Source organism: Aethalodelphis obliquidens, unplaced genomic scaffold (assembly GCF_003676395.1).
Source record: "Aethalodelphis obliquidens isolate GAN/ISIS:26980383/991018 unplaced genomic scaffold, ASM367639v1 scaffold14, whole genome shotgun sequence".
NCBI classification, from domain to species: Eukaryota; Metazoa; Chordata; class Mammalia; order Artiodactyla; family Delphinidae; genus Aethalodelphis; species Aethalodelphis obliquidens.
Window position 1 is genome coordinate 23,532,376 of NW_020837958.1, and position 22,839 is coordinate 23,555,214.

Below are 22,839 nucleotides of genomic sequence, written 5' to 3' on the forward strand. Positions count from 1 at the left end.
AGAACTAGGATTGAAGAATATCAGCTACCCATATAAATATTGTAATGTTCTCCTCTTCTATTGCAGGCTTTACCAACAGGGCATTTAGGAGATGCATCTTTTCTTATCCCTACTTCCACATGTTCACTCACTAGGTTTTGACATGCTTTGGGGGACAGGAAGAAGAACTTGAACTTAATATCACATGAACATGGTTCCATCTCGACTCCATCACTTATAAATTGTCCGACGCCGGTCTGTTAATTTCTCAGGTTCTCATCTACAAATCTCACTAGCCTTGAGGGCTATTTGTTATAAGGTCATATGCCCTTAATTCAAAGTGCTTGGTAAATAGTCAAGCATTAAATAAATATAAGATGCTGTGACTATTTTTTCCTTTATTTCTAAATCGCACTTACTCTCCTTTACCATACTTATTGAAAGTTAAAGACTTCTATGGCTGATTGAATTTAATTTTGACTTTAAGTTAGAATCAGACCGCTTACAAGTCAATACATTTCATGAGAAAAGCATGCTACTCCTTATTACAATCATCCTCATCGTTAGTCTCCTGTATGGATTCCCCCAAAATAACAAAGCAAACACAAAAACCACTATTCAAAAGAACAGATCATTTTAGTAACAGTAATAAGTAACTCTTATGCCTTTAATTTTTGTTACAAATTATAGAATCAAAGCCTTAAATCCAAGGGCACAGGATGATCTGCTAAGTGGTCACTCAGATATGCCTGATCTCTGTGATGTGCACCCTGACCTCCTGGGAAAGACATGGTGGATCCCTAGACCCTCGTATTTTCCTCCAGAGCAGTAGAAATCTTAGTTGGGCACACAGCTGACTAGAATAAAGGCTACTTTCCTAGTCTCCCATGCAGGTAGATATGGCCACATATCTAAGTTATAGCCAATGAGATGTAAGTAGAACAATCAAGTGAATCAGGAACTCCCCTTAAGTGTCCCTTCTTCATCCTTCCCTCCATGTTTCTGCCTGGGACACAGAGCCACCCTGGACCATGTGTCTGAGATCCACCACTAGTGATGGTAGAGTGTTGAGCTGGAGCAACCGAGTCTCTGAGAACTTTGAGGAGCAGAGTCATGAAACCAGTGCTGGACTTTCATGATGGAGAAATAAACATCTATATTCTTTAAGTCACTGATGTTTTTCTTGTTTCTGTCACTCACAGCCAACTTATGTTACTTTTCCACAGCTTTGTTTCCAGAGTCCCTCAACTTTCAAAAATCCTGCGTTATGCCTTAATATTTGTTTATTTTAGCGCAATACATTTGACAAATATTTATTAGGCAACTTTCATATGCAAGACCAAGTACTGGAGAGTATGTTGTACTGAGAGAATCAGTGAGCAACTCCAACACAAGTCACACCCCTAAGATCCTTAATAGTGAAAGAAGAAGTTATAGGGTGCCTAGGATCAGTACCTCTTAACAGAGAAACCTAATCTATCAGGGGCCCAATGTGCGGAAGGAAGGTTTGTTGGAGGATGAAACATTAGGAGTGACAACTTAAAAATGAGATGTTAGGCAATGGGCAGTGAGTGGAGGTGCATTCCAGGAAAAGGAACAGTATTTCCAAAGGCCTTTGAGCAGGAAACAACATAGTGTGTTGAAAGAGGAGAAGTCAATATAGTTAGAGCAGAACAAGGGAGACACCAGATTAAGTGTAGAGGGAGTCAAGGTCGAAAACCTCTCACTCTATTCCTTTTTGTCTCTCTGTCACCTTCTAAACTATGAGAATGGACCGAACAATGAAAAAAAATGACTACAGTTCATAAAGAACAAAATTCTAGGGCCTGTTTTTCAGAATTTTCTCGTGGGTGAGGAGATGATAGAATGTAAACCCACACCAATCAAAGTATTTCCTGATTCTAGTGTTTGATTTTTTTTCCCCAAAAGGAAAAACACTGAAGTAAGCAAAGATAACACTTAATGGGGTCATTGTTTTGCCCTAGTTTATATAAGAATGAACAGACCAAACTGAAACATGCAAGTCATCCCTCAACAGAACACTGTTTGTTTCCCTCTGTTTCCAGTCCTTCTCATTTGCAAAAATAAATAAACAAATGGAACTCTCTTCTTTGACAGAAGCTGGCCTCTCAGAATTTTTTGTTTCCTACGTAAGAAAATATTAATGCATTTCACTGAACCAATGTGTGCATACATCCTTTTCTCCATGGTACTGAGAAGAGTTGGGGAAAGCCTATTACAAGGATTAAAATGATCCATGGAGCACACTAGAGGGCAGGTATCCCTTTTAAATCTGCTGTAATGTCCACCCACAGACTACACAGCCAACCACTACCATTGTAGATAGCGCTCCTAGAATGGCCCCATTTTCCCAGAATTGTTCAAATATAAGGTAAAAAATTTGCTACCTTGCTTCTCAAATAAGCCAAGCTTTGCTCTTGTTCCTCCTGTCACCTCTAAACTGTTTTCCCTGAATTCCTCAAGCCTGGCTCCTTCTCAACATCTAAGTCTCACTTCCGAAATCACCTCCTAGGAGAGGCCATCCCTTAGAGCTTTTCCTGAAATAACCCCTCCTGCTTTATGTTACATCGCATGTTTCCTTCTAACATTTACCAACTTCCAAATTGCCTTGTTATATGTGCTTACTTAAAATGCATCTGTCTCTTCTAGAAAGTTACTCCTTAAAGGCAGTGACCTTGCCTTACTCACTACTCTATTTTCAGGAGGTAGAAAAAACTTTGTAGAGTATCTGGTGAATGAGTGAAACAATGGTCAGTCCTTTAAAATGAATATTATCATAATTCTCATTACAGATAACTCACAAAGATTTGAAATAACTTGATCAAGGTTATATAGCAAGTTGATGGCAGAATCACTTGACCTCAGGGACTCTTTTAAGCTATCAATGTTTCTTCTCTTAAATTTTTTGGGAAAAAATAATGTATCTTAAGAAAATCTTCATTTTCAAAATTCTAGTCTCTTCTTTGCCTTTCCCTCTATTCTATTAATATCCAATCAAATCTACTTTCAAACTACTATTTACATTGTCCATCCTTTTTCTTTCTACTCTCTGCCACCATTTTAATTAATAGTCATATCCTATGAACAATTGGAATAGCCTCCTAATTAGTTGCATTGCCTTTAGTTTCTTCCTGCTCCTGTCTATAATTCTATATATGTCTCTCCCAGATTAATTGCCTTAAACTTCAATTTTATCATGCTATTGATCAGCATCTCCAGTTGTTGTCTGTTGCCATCAGGTTAAAATGTAAATTTTTTGGCTTACATTCAAGGCCCTTCACAGCTGCCCCCAACCTACCTTTCTCACATTATCCTCTCCTTAAACTCTCTACATGATCTCCAGCTAAACTGGCCCACTCACTATTCAAACATCTCTTGAGTTCTTCCTATTCTTCAACCACACTTACCCTATTATTCTCCAAAAAATGTCTCGCCACATTCAAATTACATTTATTTCTCAAGACACTGGAGAATTTCCACCTTCTCTTGGAAAGTTTTCCAGATAACTCCAATGTACATGGATCCACCTGTCTCTAAATTCATCAGTACCTAGAACAGTGCCCAGCTCATTGTAGGTATGCAGCAAATTTTTGTCCAGTGAATTACTGAATCTGTGGTTGAAATCATGCTCTGTCTTATGGCAGCTTTTATTTTGTCTTATTTTATTTTACTTGTATGATTAAACCTCGGGTCCCTTTCCAACTGGGTCTTTGAGATATGAGGCCACGATTCCTATTCATCTCCTTACACACAAGAAGTAATGCCTCTTGTCTAACAGATTACTCCACATGCTTTAACCAAGTGAGCCAAATGTCACATTGTATTACTGATAAACGTACACTCTCTGATTTGTTTTATGGCTCAGGATTTAACAACTACTACACATAAAACAACCGACCCTACAGATTTTATCAGAGAGGCACTTGAGATTCAAAGTGTACCTCTCCTTTTTCTTCCGTGAGTATTTTACCATCATTGATACATTATGAAAGCAAATTCTCAATCTGAGCCATTTCTTGTTGGAATTCTAGCTGCATTCTTTTTTTTAACTTTTCTGATCCTCATGAAATGATAACCCACAGTTATGGTGTGCCAACAATGTAAGGACACCAAAACACACTATAGGATAGGTACCTATAGCTATCTACCTATAGGATAGATAACTATTTCTATCCTATTCTATACTAGGATAGAAACTAGTATAAAACAGGGTCCATACACTTCTGGGCAGCACACACAAAAGGCAGCATATACAAAAGACATACTGACCAATATCACTTCTTCTCAATACTATGTGAGTATCGTCAGTTAATAAATGTCATGGAAATTCGAAGGAAGTATGAATTAATGAAGGCTGGGGCATTACAAGAAGATACCTGAAATTCTCTTCAACAACAGTGCAGTTATTTTTGAGTCCATGTACATGTCAACCTGCTCTATACAGTCTCTACCTCCTATAAATATGTAATCTGCAATTTAACTTTACTACCTTCACGTATGTTTTTAAGAGAAAGAAAAGTAGATGATATTGACAACTTGCTCTTTAATCGCTTGGACATTGATTTAATGCAGTCACAAAGAGGTCTTGCATCCACTGTAGCCAAAGCAGCTACACCCCATATCTCTCTTCCACATTATCCTATTCTGTTCCATTTCTTACTAGTACATGAGAACAGCTAATTTATTTATTGACCTATGTCAGGGGCTGCCAAAATATAGCCCATAAAACAAATATGACCCTCATTCTACTTTTATAAATAAAACTTTATTGGAACACAGTCATGCTTACTCATTACATATTGCCTAAGGCTGCACTTGTGCTAACACAACAGGGTTGAGTAGTTGTGACTGAAACCGTATGGCCCACAAAGCCTAAAATTTTTATATCTGGCTTTTTCCTATCTTACCCTTGGCCTATGAATCTCTTGTCTGTCTCCTCACTCTCAGAACTTGAAAAGAGACTTTTTTGTTTACTGCTTTGACCATGACATTTGTACCTGGGACATAACAGATGCTTCATTCCTGTTGCTGACCACTCTTGGGGACTTAACAGGAGGAGTGTAAATTGTGTTAACATGGACCCAAAGCTCTGAACTCAGCTGCACATCTGGAATCACTGTTTTCTGGGTATATATGTAATGAACTCATGTAAAGAAATTTGTAAATGGCCAAAGAATACTCTGGGGAGGATTCTTGGCCCAAGAAACAGTTTTATAGAAAATGTCTTGGCCTCACTGCTGGGCTTACTGGGAGCAGAGCACTGTATTTTTCATAGCCCTGCTATGCGAAACAAAACATGTACCAAATCACCAGGCAGGCCTGGAGCTGAGAATCTGGGTAACATTTGGAGAATAAGAGTTTAGGGTAACACATTTCTAAAAACTTGTTGATAGGAGCACCAGCCTGTGCCTTTTAATTAATTTATTTGACTCTTGTCAATTGATATTACCCAGAGGTTTTAAGAAAAACACACACACACACACAACAGTTGTAAAATATAAAAACACCACTTCCCATCATTCTCTTCTAGTTTCTAGGAGTAACTTGCAATTTTATTCTATGCAACATTCTCACCAAAGAAATTCCTTATTAACAAGTGCAAAGTCTGACCTATTGAAACCCAGCCAATTCCTCTATGCCAGGCAGATGTCTCAGAGAACAAGTCAACACCAACATGTCGATTTTTCGATATTCTATTTAAGGGACAAAGATGAACGTAACAGTGTCTCAACGTTAAATAACCTATACACCAAGATAGAGAGCCTTGCCCAGTAGATCAGCATATGTATTATATCTGGAAGTTTTATCAGATAGGTCTCCAGGTTGAGCTGCCCCTATCATGACCCATACACTCCTCAAGGCAATATGGGTGGACGGCATTCCTCCAATTTTACATCATTTCAATCCATTCTCCACTCTATAGCCTTAGCAATTTAAAATGTAGTCTACTCACATCTCTCCCCTTCAAAAAATTCTTATCTCCACACTGCCTTCAGGAGCTAAAGCTCTCATAATACAATATTATGGACATAATACATAATACTCATGAACTCATGGTTCATGAGTTAGCTCTGTGCATCTGCCTGCCTGTCTCCCCTTTGCTACAAGCCTCTCTCCACCCCCTCCCTCCCTTGTCCTCTGCTCTGAAGGCTGCACTTCTAAGAGTTTTGATAATGTCTCATTCTATCTCTGGCTCCCATTCCTCCCTTTCTATCTTTTTCCCTATCCCTTTTTCTCTGGCGCTTCTGAGCCTTTGTGCATGCTGTTTCTTTTCTGATGATGACTGAAACACTCTCCTTTCTACTCTTTTTTGGCTAACCTAGACTTATTATTTTAGTCTCAATACAGATTATTCTTTCTCCTGATAGCTCTTCCTGATTCCTGAAGCCCACATTAATAGAAAAACCCCATGATAGGTAACACTTTACTTGGAATTCCACCCCCAAATCTAACCCCCAAAAATGTTTTACCTGAAAAGACTAATGAAAGGTAGAGATCTAACTTAACTGTGATGTCTCCCCCAACATGATCTAAATTCTTCAAATCAATGTACTAAGTACAGCTTTAAGTACTCTCCCAGCTCTCCCAAGCAATTTAACTATGCATCTCTTGGATAAATCTTTAAATGCTTTGCTATATAAAAAAAAACAGAACCACAGAGATTGTTCTATTAAAATACGGAAAAAGTGCTCTGTTTAAAATGACACACTAAATGTATTCTAATCAAGGACATAAGACTTGTTTTGAAAGCCTTTCACTTTAAGGAAATCAAAGACAGAACACGGACGAAGGCAAGCCACTTGTAATATAAAGCTCCAATGCCTATAGTAATATGAGAAAACACCTGTTATCCTGGAGACGTACTTGTAACAGAGTAAGTAGGCTTGCAGATAACAATATGAAGTTGCATGTAAAATAAAAATGGAGTGTTAATGTTTTTAACTGGACACGTCTGGGCAGCAAACACTGCGTGGAGGCATTTTAAGTACATCAACAGCTCCCTCACTAGCTTCTGGTTATGTGGATATTGCTGTAATCTAAGTGGTTAAAATGATGCTTGCCACCTTTCTTATAACCTGCTGTGGGTAGAGCGTCAAAAAGTGGTATCTTGGGAGTGAAGAAAATTGACCTCAGAAGTGCCAACAACAGTAGGCAGAAGAGGTAATCTTGCTTCAGAGAGAACCAAACAAATCCCAAAGCAGGCACCCAACTCTAGGCCTATACAGACCTGGCCAGATCCGAAGCTGGTGTAGATTTCAGAAACTAAGGTTGAGGTGTGGCATTGGGTATAAGGAGCAAAGATGACTAGAGCATAAGTCCCACCTGTGGAAAGGGGTTTGAACGAGGCAGGGAGAACTGAAAACTGGGAACAGAACTGGGTGATGAGACTCGGGAATGAAGATAGCTTGGCAAGCCTCCCTGGCAAAAGTTGGAGGGGCCACAGGGCTGAGATTCCTGCAGGGAATAGTGTGAGAGCAAAGTGAGACAACAAGCAGCAGATTGCAGCCCCCAGGAGGAGGAAGGACTAGGGGCTTGGCCTCAGCTGGCCTCTGGTATTTCAGCCTGCAGGTCCAACGTACAGCAAAGCTTTCTAAACTGTGCTCGTCACAGCCTAGGAAGCTCTTACTGTTCTTCCAGAACCTCCTGAGTTCACGGGTGAAAGGACAGGTAACTCCCAAGAGGGGCTGTACCCACCAAATGATAAAGCTCAGCTCCAAACTCTTGCTTTGGGCATCATAGGGTCTCTGAGAAATGCCTCCAGGAAGCAAGTCTGATTTTAGTGCATTTCACTTCAATTAAGACAATGTCCCTGTTGTCATTCTATGTCTGTATTTGAAAGAAAACCAAGAGACCAGAATGGGGATCCCACCCCCAAAACTTAGCAAAGTATGCTCTCTTCCTCTACTCATCTTCTTAGGGGAAAAAGGAAAGGTAAAGAAAAGGAGAGAAGAGAATTCTGCACCGTTTTTAGCCTTCCCAAAGGAGATGTTAACTGCCTGCAAAAGAACTAGCCTGCCAGCTCCATTGCAAACCTCCCTTATAAAATCCACGATGCCTACTGAAATCATACCAACTTCAAATATAGAGATCCACCCTAAAATGTGAAGCACTGTGATGAGGGTTATCAGATAACTATATTCCTGACTTTCTAGTTCAATACCCATGCCCTTTTAAAAGAAATGTATGAAAAATTCTTTAAAAAAGAGAAAAGCAAAGAGAGGTGTGGCAATTTTAAGTCGTGAAAAGAACACAGACATTCATGTTCTTTGAACAAAGAAAACCTGTCAGGCAACATCTTCCTCTTTAACCAAGTGACATCTGAAAAGTCAAAAGGGAAACTTCACACCCAGCTAGGAAGAGTGGTTCAGTCAATTTTGGTGATCGATGGGGGTCAAGGCTGTCGTAGTCAGATCAGAGCAACGGATTTAGGTTTCACGTTCATTTAGCAGTAAGTTGCTTCACAGGTCATTATGCAACGACTTTCAACAGGTCCAAGGAAAGTTCTGTGTGGTGTTTTTCTGCCACCCAACACAGTCATGTGCTCTGTTGTTCTATAACATTTTCAGGTTCAGTGAGGAGATTTTAGAAGTGCTTCTAAGGGAACTCATCTCCTTCTCCTGCTTGTCAATTACTAATGTGGATAACCGGTTAAGTTATACTTCATTTTCAGAATTATCAGTAGTGTGTGACCAATTATTTATATAATTAAGCATGATCTTTATAAGGAAACACAGCTTACAGAGGAACTATATCCTTGAAATTTCTAAAAGTTCTTTGCACATGCCTCATACTCGTGCATTTGGTGAATGAGTGCAGAAATAAATTACAGATAAGTAGATGCATTCAACAACACTTCTTCTGAAATCTAAACTAGTTCTCATAAAGTAGTTTCAAGATATATTCATCCTGTTTAAAGAAGAATTGACAAAATGGATCTTTTCTAACAGTTATTTGTTTATGTGAAATAGACAAGACTTACTCAGGTAAGCTATTCTTTCTAGATCATAATTATTAATACTTAAAAACTAAAAATGAGCTAATGTTTCTGTCTACACTGGAAACCTCAGGGCCTCAAATTCGAGTCCTATCCCATTCCTATCCCCTGTAACTTTTCTTATACTGAAGTAATAAATCACACATGTTAATTTAAAGTACTACTGATATATCTGGAAGTTAGATATGGTGTCAGGAGCAGAAATTTGGCAAAGGTCCGTGGGGTTCCATGTGTTAAACCACACAGGGCAATTTGTGCTATGGGAGTAGAATGAAATTATAATTTCAGAATTAAATATTCTGAAATTATATGGTGTTTCATTTTTATTCCACAAGTGTATTCTTTTAAATGTTTTAAAGTAAAGGCTAAAATGATATTGCATACAGAAGCTGAACTCAGGTTTATACTTTCAAATAATTTAAATAATAAGCTCAATGAAGGAACACACTGGAGTATGGGAATTACACTAAGAAAAGACAAAAATTACTAGGTTACTGCCTACTACCTATCCACAATAAGCTCCAGATTGCCATTTTTACAAACTGCTACAGGAACACTAAAGGAGAAGCAACATTTTAATACCTCACCAAAAAAAAAAAAAAAAAAAAAGAATAAAAAACTGGAAAAAGATTCACTTTTGGATGCCCAACTTCCCTCATTTGATGGGAGGCCAAGGCTCCACAGTGAAAGCAAAGTGGAGAGGGTTTCCCCTAAGGTTTTAAATGACTAAATCATTACTTAAATTATCTAAGTAATTACCTTAAACGTCTGCTTTGCTTTGGCTGTGGAGACATAGTCACAACCATGAAGACCCTACTGAAACAAGAAGATATGAAGTTCATAAAATGTTCTCCATCTCCACTGCAGAAAGGAACACGAACGTTACCTGAAAATGCAAACTGTGATCTTTTGTGATGAGATTCAAGAAAACCTTTACTTTCAAGTTATAATGACTATTCCTATATTTCTTCATATCCTATAGTCAAGGGAAATTTTATTGCCTAATTATCTACATTAAGTGATAACTAAAGCATACATAGTCTGAGAATTGTAGACTGTGTTAGTCATTCACATTTTAAAACATAAATGTTTAGAACTATCCATTTTCTGGGGTCCTTTGGTCTCTTGTTCCTTTCTGAGTTCTTACTATAACAATAAGAGATACATGTAAGGAAATAATTTTTCCCCAAAAATAACATCAAGTCTGTGTCTCGATTCCACAAGTGAAATATACCAGGCTCTAGAGAATGTTTCATGAAACTGTAGAGAAAATTGTTAAGTAAATGAAGTGTTTATTTTCTGTACGAAACTTCCTGTTTTAGGGGAATATCCTGCCATCTTGACCTTACTTCCCCACTTACTTGGTCTATTGCTTTTATTCAAGGCCTTACCATTGTATTTCCACTCAGAAAATTGTGACACGTGGGTACACTACCATTTCCTTCTGTTGTAATTAAAAAGGTATTTATGCAGTGTTCTAATCTCACAATGGTCACATACTCACAGCGAGATGCCTAGTTTATCTGAAAGGTCATTGATTGAAAGTCCTTCAGTCAGAATTGAAGGACAGGTCCCAGATTCTCAGCTTAAGCGTCAGGGTTCCAAAGTAAAGTTATCCTTGGGAAACATTCATTTCCCTTCCCATGATCAGATAGTATTATGTCTGTAACTTATTATTCAAGGCTATCTTCCATTTTATCCTTAGAATATTTCATCTTTACCTTTCCTCTAGCTGATATATATAATTGTGTTATCCACCAGTTCTATGGATGCTGTACATGAAGAAAGACCTTACTCAATCCTTGGTGCCAGGATGTCAGTTTAAAAACCCAGGCTTCTTTGGAATTCTTTCAGTGCTCATTGGAGGATTTCTCTTTGTTATAAGACGTTGAGTAAATACAGGAGATAGATGAGCTTTCCAAGGTTGGATATGACACACACTCCGCTCTTGGCTTCTGAGAACACTTTGGCTCCTTGTCATGTTGGTTGTAGATTGTTACGGAACTTAGAAGAAGGTAGAAAGACATTTTGTAAACATCACCATGGGAGAGGGATTTTTTGACATATACATTTTGGTCCAAAGTTCCTCCCTGTGCAAGGCTGAAGCCTACCTTAGCCTTAGGTAGACAGGCTAATAAAACTCCTAAGGTTCTGTGTGCCATATGACTTTCCATAATTTTTCTATTAGCCCAGGACTTCTAAAGACCATGATTATCTAAAGAGTCCTAGACCGGGTGACATTATCATGGCTAACACACTGGTGGATGATGACAAATTAATGTGTTACTATTTGTCTGGGTGTTGCAGTTAGGGAATGGGATCCTTGGAGACGTTATGCCTAATGCCAAAGTTAGAAGTGAATTTGAAATCCCAGGTCTTCCCTTTACCTGCCTTCAAATGAGGCCTCAGAGAGACTATCCAATCATCTCTGCCCCACATGTTCTATGAGGCTGGATTTCAAGAAAAATACAAGTGACCATCTTTAGAGTAAAAGTTAAAGACTGTTAACTAAGGTGTCAGTTTCTGTGAAAATGAACCCCCAAAAATTATAGAGTTAGTTTAAAAAAAAGAGAGAGAATGAGAAAGCCCTTTACATGGTGATAGCTCAAATAATTATAATTTTTCCATGGAGTTTATAGTGCCCTAAAATGTAGCTGTATTACAAGTTAGGTTATAAAACCTCTGCACTAGAGAGAAGGCATTTCTCCATAATAGCCAAGAGCTCTGGAAGAACAAGTTGTGAGTATAGTGCAGGAGAATTAGAAGTTGGCAAGAGAAGCTAGTATGTAAAAGGAAATGAATATAAGAGAAAGCTGCAGCTAGAAGAAGAGTGATTTCTTGCTGATGTTCTTTTTAGAGAAACAGGGCAAATATCTCTAAATAACTCACTGTGATGTAAAATTTTTTTGGTAACATCAGGGTTTTCATTATAGTAAAGCAAACTGAGTATATATTCTATTGAGTATATATCCTAAGGCCAATATTAAACCCAAATTCTTATACCTTGTTCCTCCCAAAATCTACACAACTATTTCCTCAAGATCTTAGTATGCTTCTAACAAGATGGCAGGAAATGGCAGAATATATCCTGAACAACATACAACCAAGCTTCAGATGAAAATGTTAATACTAATAAGAGCGGAACACACCATTCCAGCAAATGAAAAGTTGACGTGAATCAGTAAGATTCCTGAAATAAAAGTCTTGGCAGTTAGGTGGTGAAGGCACCTGCTGGGTCCAGAACCAAGATTCCATGTTTTTACTGAGGAACTGAAATTCAAAATGTCAAGTATTAGAAGATAAAGACAAAGCAAGGTCTAACATGACCAAGTCTGCAGAAATTTAACTCATTGATTTTATGAAAAAGATACCACTAAATAAATGAGCTTTAATTTATTATCGTTAATGTTGTAATGACAAAATTGCTACCATGCTTGACTACATTCAGTACAAACTCAAGATGGCAACAGTGGCAAAGTATGTTTCTTAATGAATCTGGCTGAATCCTGTTTATGCAACTTGAGCCCTTGGAAGGATTACATACAATTTATAATGACAGACATTTCCCAGGTTTGTTCTCTGGCTGCTAGAAGACTCATCAATAATTCAAGAACACAATACCCTTTGTGTATAATTGTTCCATTTCTTTCCCTTTTGCAAAAAATCATTCAGATTTCAATCATTAAAAAATCATTCACATTTATACCAGCATAGAACATGTAAACCAAGAAATGTTCTTGTTGGGAAGACTACAAAAGGAAGAAAGAAAGATCTTATAAACTTTACAATTTCATATTATTATGTAACACAAGGTAAATGATTCTTAAATCAAAAACATAAGGAACAACAAAGGGTTTTCAGTTATGCTAAAATTTATAAAAATTAAAACTTCAAAGCGAAATTTTATTGTGCGACATTTTAAATATATGGAATTTAGTATATAAAAATTATAATATGATTTAATCCTGGATCAACCACTTACTAGCTGGATTACCTTGGGAAAGTTCTTAAATCTCTATTATCTGCAGTTTCCTCATCAATAAGATATGTAGATTAACAATCACACTGATTGTGAGTAGTGATAAAAAAAAAGACATAATGTATAAGTAAGTGTACTTTACAAACCATATAAAAGTAAGAAATACTCTAGCCTCCATCAAGTAACACGATAAGGAAAAAATGTTATTTAAAAATTACTCAAAACTTATTTTTAGGAAACTTGCTTCAAAAGCATTAATTTCCATGCCAAAAATTTTCAGTTCATACTTCGTCATAAGTCTAATTTAATCCCTTTAATAAAAATATTAAAAGGTACAAAAGGCAATTTCACCTCCCTACTCCACCACAGTATGTTCAGAAAATCCTTTCATATATAATCAAATTAAGGGGATTTAATCTTAATAACATAAAAGCAAACTGGAAATGGAAATATATAATTGCAGTAAATTGAGAATATTCCTTAGTTTGTTCATTCATCAAATAAATTGTTGCTTTGGGAAGACTTTTCAAGTATGGTCAATATATGAAAAAAAAATCAATAACTATGTTGAACAATGTGAAAGCTATCCTGGTTTTTCTGAATTGTTTGGGGGGGGATGGTTTGCTATTGTTTTATAAGACTGTTTCCTGGGTACTCTCTTCTGTCTCTCTAACAGGGACTGGCTATTAAATTCCATGTTTTACCAAACCACATCAGCAAAGGAATAAGCAAATTAGGAGCTGCACATTAAGAACAGGTCAAGCATTAGTGGATGTTGAAACGCTGAACAGCAATACTCACAACACCACATGCCAAATGACTAGATAGTCCGAAATAGAATGAATAGCATATAGTTAAGATCATGGGCTCTGAAATCAGATATACTGAATTCAAAGAAAGGTTTTGACTCCTACAGCTGCGTGACATTTGGCAAGTAATTAACTTCCTAATACTGGTTTCCTTATTGTTAAAATGGAGATAATAATTGCACCTATCTCCAAGAGTTGTGAGGGCTAAATAAAAGAATCCAAGGAAAGTACTTAGAAAAGCACCTGACACACAGAAAACAATCCATGAGTGTTAAATCGTATATGTAAAGAAATGTAGACAAAATAAAAGATTAATTTTTCTCACGAACTTCTTGATAAGGAATTCAAATCTCTGGCACAGAAAAATCAACCTGAGATCTCTTTTAAAATAAAAAATGCCAAATCATTGGACTTATTTAACTCCCTAAATTGTGCTTTTTCACTACACACACGCGCATGTGTACATACACACACATACATATACCACTATATAAGATGCATATAGATGTGGGCTTCCCTGGTGGCGCAGTGGTTGGGACTCCGCCTGCCGATGCAGGGGACACGGGTTCGTGCGTTCGTGCCCCGATCCGGGAGACTCCCACATGCCGCCGAGTGGCTGGGCCCGTGAGCCATGGCCACTGAGTCTGCGCTTCCGGGGCCTGTGCTCCAACGCGGGAGAGGCCACAGCAGTGGGAGGCCCGCGTGCCGCAAAAAAAAAAAAAAAAAAAAAAAGATGTATATATATGCAACGAATTTATCTTAATGTCAGGAAGGGTATAGCAATGCAGAAATTGGGAATGCAGATCAGAGGACCTGTGCATTTCCTCAATGAAGCCATTTAATTTTTCAATGCTTCCGTAAGTTTAAATAATTTTGATTTGTGGCTAGTGAAAAAAAATTGTCCATTTATTCCAGAGGCAGTGTACTGGCAAAAGAAAATGATTCAAGGTGGAATAGAGTCACACGTGTATTGTACAACTTAAAGGCATGCTAAACCTTGCTAATTCAGTTGGAGATGAATAAAAATGCTTATCAGTTCAGGTAAAAGGAAGACACAAAATTTTTAAAATCTACTCATTGCTAAGTGGCTAATAATGGTAAATTCTCAGGGAAAAAGGATTTTTGGTTTTGAGCTCTCATTTATTTATTGTTCTTCACACTTGATGTACTTCCTAACAATTCAGCGGGAAGAGAATAAGTGAATTCCCTAACTTAAATAGGAATATGGAAAATGGCCCAGATACACCACTCTTTCCATTCTTGTAAGAGATATCAAATTGCATTTTTTCTTGCTTTCAAATTTGGTGTCAAATGTAGTGTTGGGTGTAATCTTAGACAAAGTCTGGTATAAATTTTTCTGTTTAAAGGTTTTCATTCTCAAGGAATAAATCTCAGAAGGGCAATATACCATCAGCTGATTTTTTTTTACAGCGGTGGTTGATCACTTTGTTTATTTTGCACTCATCCAAGATATATGTCTTTCTCCGAAAGAAGAGGTTAAGAAGACATTAACATTTGCAAAGTCCTTTGAGAGATGTGTTACCAAAGTGTAAATTATATCCTATTAGACCAGCCTTATTGAACATGAATAAATTACAGAGAAATGAGTGTCTTTAATAGAGCAAAGATATTATTAAAAAGAAATCTGAATTTAAAGAGTTTGAATATATTTAAAATTTTGAATATGCTTGCTTTTCCTGAATTAGTGTTCAGTTTTGAGGCAGCTGGGCAAAGAAAGGTACTAAGTCTGGAAATATTCATGTGCTAGTAACAGCCATGTTTCTCTCATCATGGATTAGAACACTTATAAATGTTTTGAGATTTTACATATATCAGTGGCAAACATAGCCATATTTTTTCCTAGAAATTAATATAAGCCATTAGATAGTTTTGAAATCATAATCACTGCTCCCATAAATTGCTAAATTAGATGAAATATTTATATCCTTGTTATTCAAAAAAAGTGAATTTTCAACATTCAACTGCTGAGTAATGGCTGTTTGTGCAATGTTTCCACTAAGATAAATGAAAGTTTTACTCCTTGCTACTAGTTTAAAACTCCTTTGCATTTTTACACAAGAGCCCATTTTTCATTACAAGGAAAGGTATGCAATTTGAACCATGCTACTTTTTATTCACAGTAAATCAATATGTGTCATAAGAACAGAAAAGAAAGTAATATTACTCGCTATCATTGGACCTTCCCTTAGAGCAAGTCCTAGAAGACATCGCCAGGTTGGGTTGCTATAGCAACAGAGCTCTGGTACCTCTCTTGCTTGGCTTGTTATAGTGAGTTGATTTCTACCACACAGATATAACCCAGAAGAATTTTTATGGTAAAGAAGTAATTACAAAGAATCAACAGCAATGTGTGTGACTTTTCCATTGATCTGCGATGATTTAATTCAGAACTAGTATAATGACTCTATAACATTTCAAAGCCCTTTGCTGACTTCCAATTAAATTATTCATTGCCTTTTCTTTAGGCTTCTTAAGTAGTCAGATTTCTTAAAATGTGAAGGAAAAAAGAATACCGAGACCCTTTAGAGTGTTAGCATGAAACCTGATATGGTTTTACCCAACTATGAAAATCTGCTATTAAAATGTCTTGAAATAATATTAATCCACTTAAAAATATCAACAATTAGTAAGAAGACTCAAGAAGACTACACTGGCAATATAAAAAATTATCTTTTGACTTCTTCTAAAAAGATATCAAGACAGAAAAGAATATATCTTATTTTCTTATATAGGCCATATAAGCCATTTTGAAGAGTGTCTGACATACATGTAAACACCTAATAAATATTGTTATAATTTTATTACTATCCCAATACAGTCAAGCAAACAAATTATATTCCTTTCCTTACATTACATAGCACTACTGATTATGCAATTGTAATGCCCTTTGTATTCTGAATACATGTAAAGTAAAAATGATATAAGGAATACACTATACAGCTGAGCCTTAAACATATTGTAAAAAGTCGCAAGTCCTTTTTAGAGGACTAACTAACCTTGTGAATAAAAATCTGCATCTGATGGACATTCCATAGGGAAGCTGCTCGGAATGGAGTGTGTTATGGGTTTGGGAGACAGGATCTAGATTTTGTGTATCATACTATTTACTTGAGATCTTAACCTAAGTCTTTGTCTTTTTACCTGTAACAAAAGGATAAAAACATTTTCCCAGCTGAGTGGTAGAGGATTCAGTGAGACAATGTATGTAAAGCACCTGTTACAATGCCTGGCACAAATGATACTTTAAAAATTTTAGCTGCCTTTCCTTTAAAGTTTTCCAGTCATTTCCTTGAATCATAATTTCCAAATGGAACTTATAGGTAAAACTGAGTATAAATTCAGTATTTCTTAGAAGTACTTTGATATATATGGATTTTAGTTCTGGAAAATGTAGAAAACTTTCATTTCCATATAATTCTATGTTACAAATTATTTTTTAATTGATTTGATTGATAATGTCTTTCCCAAATTATGTTTTCATGACCCCCTAGCCCAGGATAATGCTCTGGGGAAAGAAAAAAAAAAGGTGGCAGAGGGACCATTTCTACAGTCAGATACATTTGGAAAATGCTACATAATACATCTCATTCTAGTGATTAATAGATCACATTAGTATATTCAACCCTCCAAGAAATCCCAGATAAATAAATCAGTATTGCTTAGTGGTAAAGAGTGTAAATTCAGGAGTTAGGCTTTTGAACCTCACTTTCCTCACTTATTCCCTTATAACCTGGGAAGTTACTTAACCTCTATGTTTCTCAGCTGTAAAATGGGAGTGGCAACAGTGCTTCCCACACCACAATGAGAGGTTAAAGTGAGATATATCACACGTGCTCAGACAGAGGCTGAGTCAATTATCAATAATAAGAGTTATTAAAGAAGCCTGTTTAAACCCATTACTATGACCCTTCTTCTTTATGAATTATATTTTTGAACGTCTTCTGGAACTATAATTCCTTGGAACACGCTTTGAACAATGCTAAAATTAGGGTAGTGGTAAATTGTAATTAAGTAAAAAATTATTCATCATATTAGTGCCCAAAGCAAGTAGCACCAAAAAAGTCAGCTACTTCACAACATGTGACCCCACTGGCTTGCTCTCATGCTTCTACTATCAGAACACTAGAGCAACTGTGTTAAGTGTAAAGATCTTACCCCCATGGATGTTCTACTCATTAGAGCCATTTACACCCATTTCATGCATTATCACAGATCAGTTTATTGCGTAATATTAGATTATTTGCATGTCACTAAAAATTGAGCCTTAAAGGAAAGAGATATCAAATGATTAAAGCCTTAATGACTAGCAGAGAGAAAACTAAGCATATGGCTTACTCATGGGGTCTGCAAAGAGAAGGGACATTATTAAGATGTTTACACATTTCCTAGTGCTAACGGAAAACAACTTGAGTGAATTTTCAAAATGGAGTAATAAAATAGTACAGAACAATAAGGAAAGGTAAGAGGTTCATCCCAGGAAAAATATGGTACAAGTGCACAACAAAATGCAAAGCCCTCCCTGGTCTAGACAACACCATGTCTCCAATGAACTTCCTTACCCTTGTCCAGAAGATCGGAAGCTTAGGCAAAGGACCAGAAAAATGAGCAGTCAGCTGATTAATCTGACACCTTTTAGAAACCCTTTTATTTATTCTCACATTTGCAACTGTATCAGGTTGCTGACTTCTCTTCTTTTAAAGAGTTCTTATTTTTCATCATCAGAAATAAATGCAAAACAGAAAAAAATAATCACTCATAATTTAATGACCTCTGAAAATTAAAAACCATTTTCAATTATTCCTGTTCACTTCAAGTCTTAATCATAATTATACATCATTTCTACACGGGTATTTTTATATGTAAACACAATTTCAAAGCCTGAGTTTTTTTCCACTTAACATTATATCTTCAGTATTTTTCTCACAATGATACAGAGAAGTCTTCAAAACGATCATTCCTAGTACCTAAATGGTTATATTCTTCCATGATCAAACATGCAAGTGATTGCCAATTGTCCTGTTATATTGATACAACAAATCTCTTCCTTCATATAGTTAGTTCTTTCTTTTAGATTAGTGGTTTCAAACTTTAGTATGCATCAGAATCACCTAGAAGGCTTGTTAAAGCACGGGTGTCTGGACCCCACCCTCAGAGCTTCTGATTCAATAGGTCTGGGGTGAGGCCCAGGAATTTGCATTTCTAACAAGTTCCCAGGTTTTTCCGGGAACCACTTTTAAAAATTACTGTTAGATTGTTTACATGGACTATGATCATTGTTGCATTGGGGTTGACAAATCAAATAGTATAGACATTTCATGGCATCTAACACATATTTCTGAAAACCTTCCTACAAGCTTATTCAGCTTTTTATTGTCAAGTGACTTCTCAATACTTGAAGCCCGGGTAGATACCAACTAACGGAATGAACAAAAGAACAAAGGAAAATTCTTACTTCTCTCCTCCTCAAAATCATAACATTAGGCTGAGATTCATCTATTTACATTTCAAAGATACACAGCATGGCTAAATAGTAGTATCTAAATCTCTGTTACTACAGACATCAGCAAGGAGGTTTTATCATCACTCAAAAGTCAGTGAAAAATAGCTGTTATATTTAAACCTTGGAAGAGAGTAAATCTGTATCTGTACCACACAGTTAGAAATGAGCTGCATTTAGCTTTGTCCACCAGATAGTTCAAAAGCAGTGTTGTTCATTGCAAGGTGCAGGGCAAAAATCTGGCTATGAGAAATTGTGTTTGATAAACTAGAAACAAGAGAATTCCCACTTTAGCAGGGGATTATTAGCATATTTGCCTAAAAGCCACTGTCAGAAACCTTGGAGGTTTCCCCTTGTACTAAAGGATTCTTTATATTATATATAATATATTATATATATTCTTTATATTGAGATTACTCCTTCACCTTTAAATGGAGACCTGTGCATATAAACAAACATGTCTACATGAGAATATAGATGCATCTACATAAGTAACATTAGATAGCCATGTATGCAAAGTATCTATTCATACATTGGTTTCTAGAAACCCACAGACAAAACATATGCTTAACAAAGATATCATCTGCAGAAATGTCTTCTGCACTCTTTCTCTGTAATCTGCACACATTCTTAATTTTTTCATTCTTTTGTGTTGTTATTGTGTTGATTTGAATGCATAATGAGAAAATGTGTTCATATATATGATAACCATAAAACCATACATGAGTCAAGTCATTGGGTGTTGTCAACAAACTTTGGAATTTGGTTAGACATAAAATTGTTACTCTGGCTCACGTTAAGAAGAGTAAATCAGGAGTAACTGTGTTAGATAGAGACTTATTAATAGAATCATGTATTTATGACTTTCTAAGGGATAGTGTTTTCTATGTCAGTGTTTTTTGGTGATTGTGCTCTCTTTATTTTATTTTTTTTTAAACAGTAAGCAATTTATTATAATGTTAAAAATAAACCTGCCATACAAATCAGGCTTTGCATTCCTAGGTATTTACCCAACAAAAATTAAAGCATATGTCCATACAAAGATTTATACATAAATGCTCATAGCAGTTCTATTTGTAATAATCTCTAACTGGAAACAACCCAAATGTCTTATTGATATAAGTGAATGCATGGACAAATTTTAGTGTATCCATATAATGGAATGCTACTTAGCAATAACAATAAATTATTAACACAGGCAACAACATTGATGAATCTTAAAATAATTATGCTGAGTGAAAAAAAGCCAGAAAATAGAGTGTATACTGTAGAATCCCATTTATATATATATATAAACCTTGGTAAAATGCAAACTAGTGTGTTCTCTTTAACTAAAAGTAAGTCAACATTCTTAATAGTTTGAAAGGAACCTAAATTGTTTTTTTTGCATGGATAGGTTCATTATGACCACAGGAAGACATGGCTGCTCTCAGGACGGACAGAAAACTAGGAGACAGATGCTAAGGTACCATATATATTTCATTTTATGAAATAATATGCATAAATGTATCCACTTACTATGTACTATGTCGTAAATATGACTATATTTGGAAGCCTCAGCAAAGAGGACAAAGTTTAAAATACACCAATGTTAAAAATGCAAACTTAAGAAACCCAGAACAGCAACGCAGATACCATGAGGCAATCATTCCCCTAGTGTGTCTGAGAATTTGACCAAAGGCACTCTCTACTTAATTCGGGTGTTCAAAGAAACTTAAAGTTAAGATATTAGCGGCAACAACCATCTAACTATCATTTGAAAATCAATACCTCTGAGTTTTTTTTGACTAATAACTGCCAACTCCTTATAATGTGTTAGTGCAGAATGACAATCAATTAAATATAGCCCCTGACACAAATCCAAAAGTACTGGCCAAAGTGCGGACACATCAATGAGACATTTCTAGTTCATCCATTCAGTGCAGAGAAAGAAATAGGGAAAAATATGTGTTGAAAGGTGCATATGGCCTGCCTGTGAAATTTCAATTCCTGAACTCCAGGGAATGAGAGGTAAAAAGTCTCTAGGGATAACCAGATACAAGAAAAGTTTTGGTAGAATCCCTTTACTCCATCAGGGTAGAAATGGACCCCTGACAAGCCAAAAGATAAGAATTGAAATGAAAATATATTAATGGATATTTTCCTTTTTTGACAAGTAGTTTCTTTTGCAATTTAGGCAGTAATAGATTCTTTCTTTTTAAAAAATTAAGATTAAAAAAAAATGGGTCAGGGCTTCCCTGGTGGCGCAGTGGTTGAGAGTCTGCCTGCCGATGCAGGGGACACGGGTTCGTGCCCCGGTCCGGGAGGGTCCCACGTGCCACGGAGCGGCTGGGCCTGTGAGCCATGGCCGCTGGGCCTGTGAGTCCGGAGCCTGTGCTCCGCAATGGGAGAGGCCACAGCAGCGAGAGGCCCGCGTACAGCAAAAAAAAAAAATAGTACAAATTAAAAAAAAAAAATTTTATTGTGGTAAAAGTCACATAATATAAAACATACTAGTTTAACCATATGTAACTGTACGGTTCAGTGGCACTAAGTACATAAAAAATAAAATAAATAAAATAAAAAAGAAAAGCTGATGGGGCCTGAACTAAGGCTATGGCTTTGGAGAAGAGGTAATTAGAATGGTTGCTTCACTCAAAACTGATGAGGTTAAAAAAAAAAAAAAATTGATGAGGTTACAAGAAGGTAGGAGGGTTTAAAAAAAGAACCAAAGGAGAACAATAAAAGAAAGTGTTGTTATTCCACAGGCAAGGTCATGCTCCTCTGAGATCTTTAGCCCTTTGTTGGGGGAAATGACTGAATGGGCCCTTTGGTTACACAAATGTAAAATAAAGGTATGGTCTCTCCACCAAATGGGGAAGTTTGCACCAAAAAAAGAAAGAAAAAAGTACAGATTATATGTGGATAGAGCAAAATGAGAAAAAGTGAATGACTAAAGTTCACTAAAACACTATTTTAAAACATCTATCACAGCAACATGATGCTATAACTTGCTGGGCCAATCAGTGAATAACCACATTACAGTCAGTTCTCTTACTGCAGGCTCCCCTGGAACTATAGAAGCATGAAACTGCACATTATGTTCTACTGTGGTAACTGATATTAAATTCAAATGCTATCACTAAGGAATTTGATGCAATTTTCTTCAGTAAAGTGAGTCTCAATTCCTTTACAAACAATACATGCATAGGTTTCACCAAAAGGAAACTATTTACTGAAAAGAAAAATGGAACATCAAAAAATATTTTAAATGTTAAATATGATACACTTATGTTATTCACAAATATAGACATCAAATTCTTTGAGAGTTGACTAAATATGGAAGACCAGATGCAAATAAATGTATGTAATATATATATTTTTGCCTAAAGATATTAGGTTACATTAGAGGGAAAAACATCTAATTTATTAATCATGTGTTTTGTCAACACTTTCATTATAAAAAAGAATAATTGGTTAAATAAATAAAACCTTATGTTTTGATTCTAAGCTTCAGGACTTAACAGTCTCAAGAAGCCTGAGCTTCAGTTGAGAAAGG

The 22,839-nt window shown here is 36.3% G+C and overlaps 1 protein-coding gene across 7 annotated transcripts in view; it reads right to left on the bottom strand.

Moving 5' to 3' along the window:
* GAS2 (growth arrest specific 2) overlaps positions 1–22,839 on the bottom strand; it is a 127,160-nt gene that overhangs the window by 27,841 nt on the left and 76,480 nt on the right. For 3 of the 7 annotated variants that reach the window (XM_027115166.1, XM_027115170.1, XM_027115165.1), the window contains one exon: positions 9,755–9,808. The exons of 2 other annotated variants lie outside the window; for them this stretch is intronic. In XM_027115166.1, coding sequence (XP_026970967.1) covers positions 9,755–9,808 — 54 coding nt within the window. 2 more of the 7 variants (XR_003434507.1, XM_027115169.1) reach the window with 2 other exon arrangements.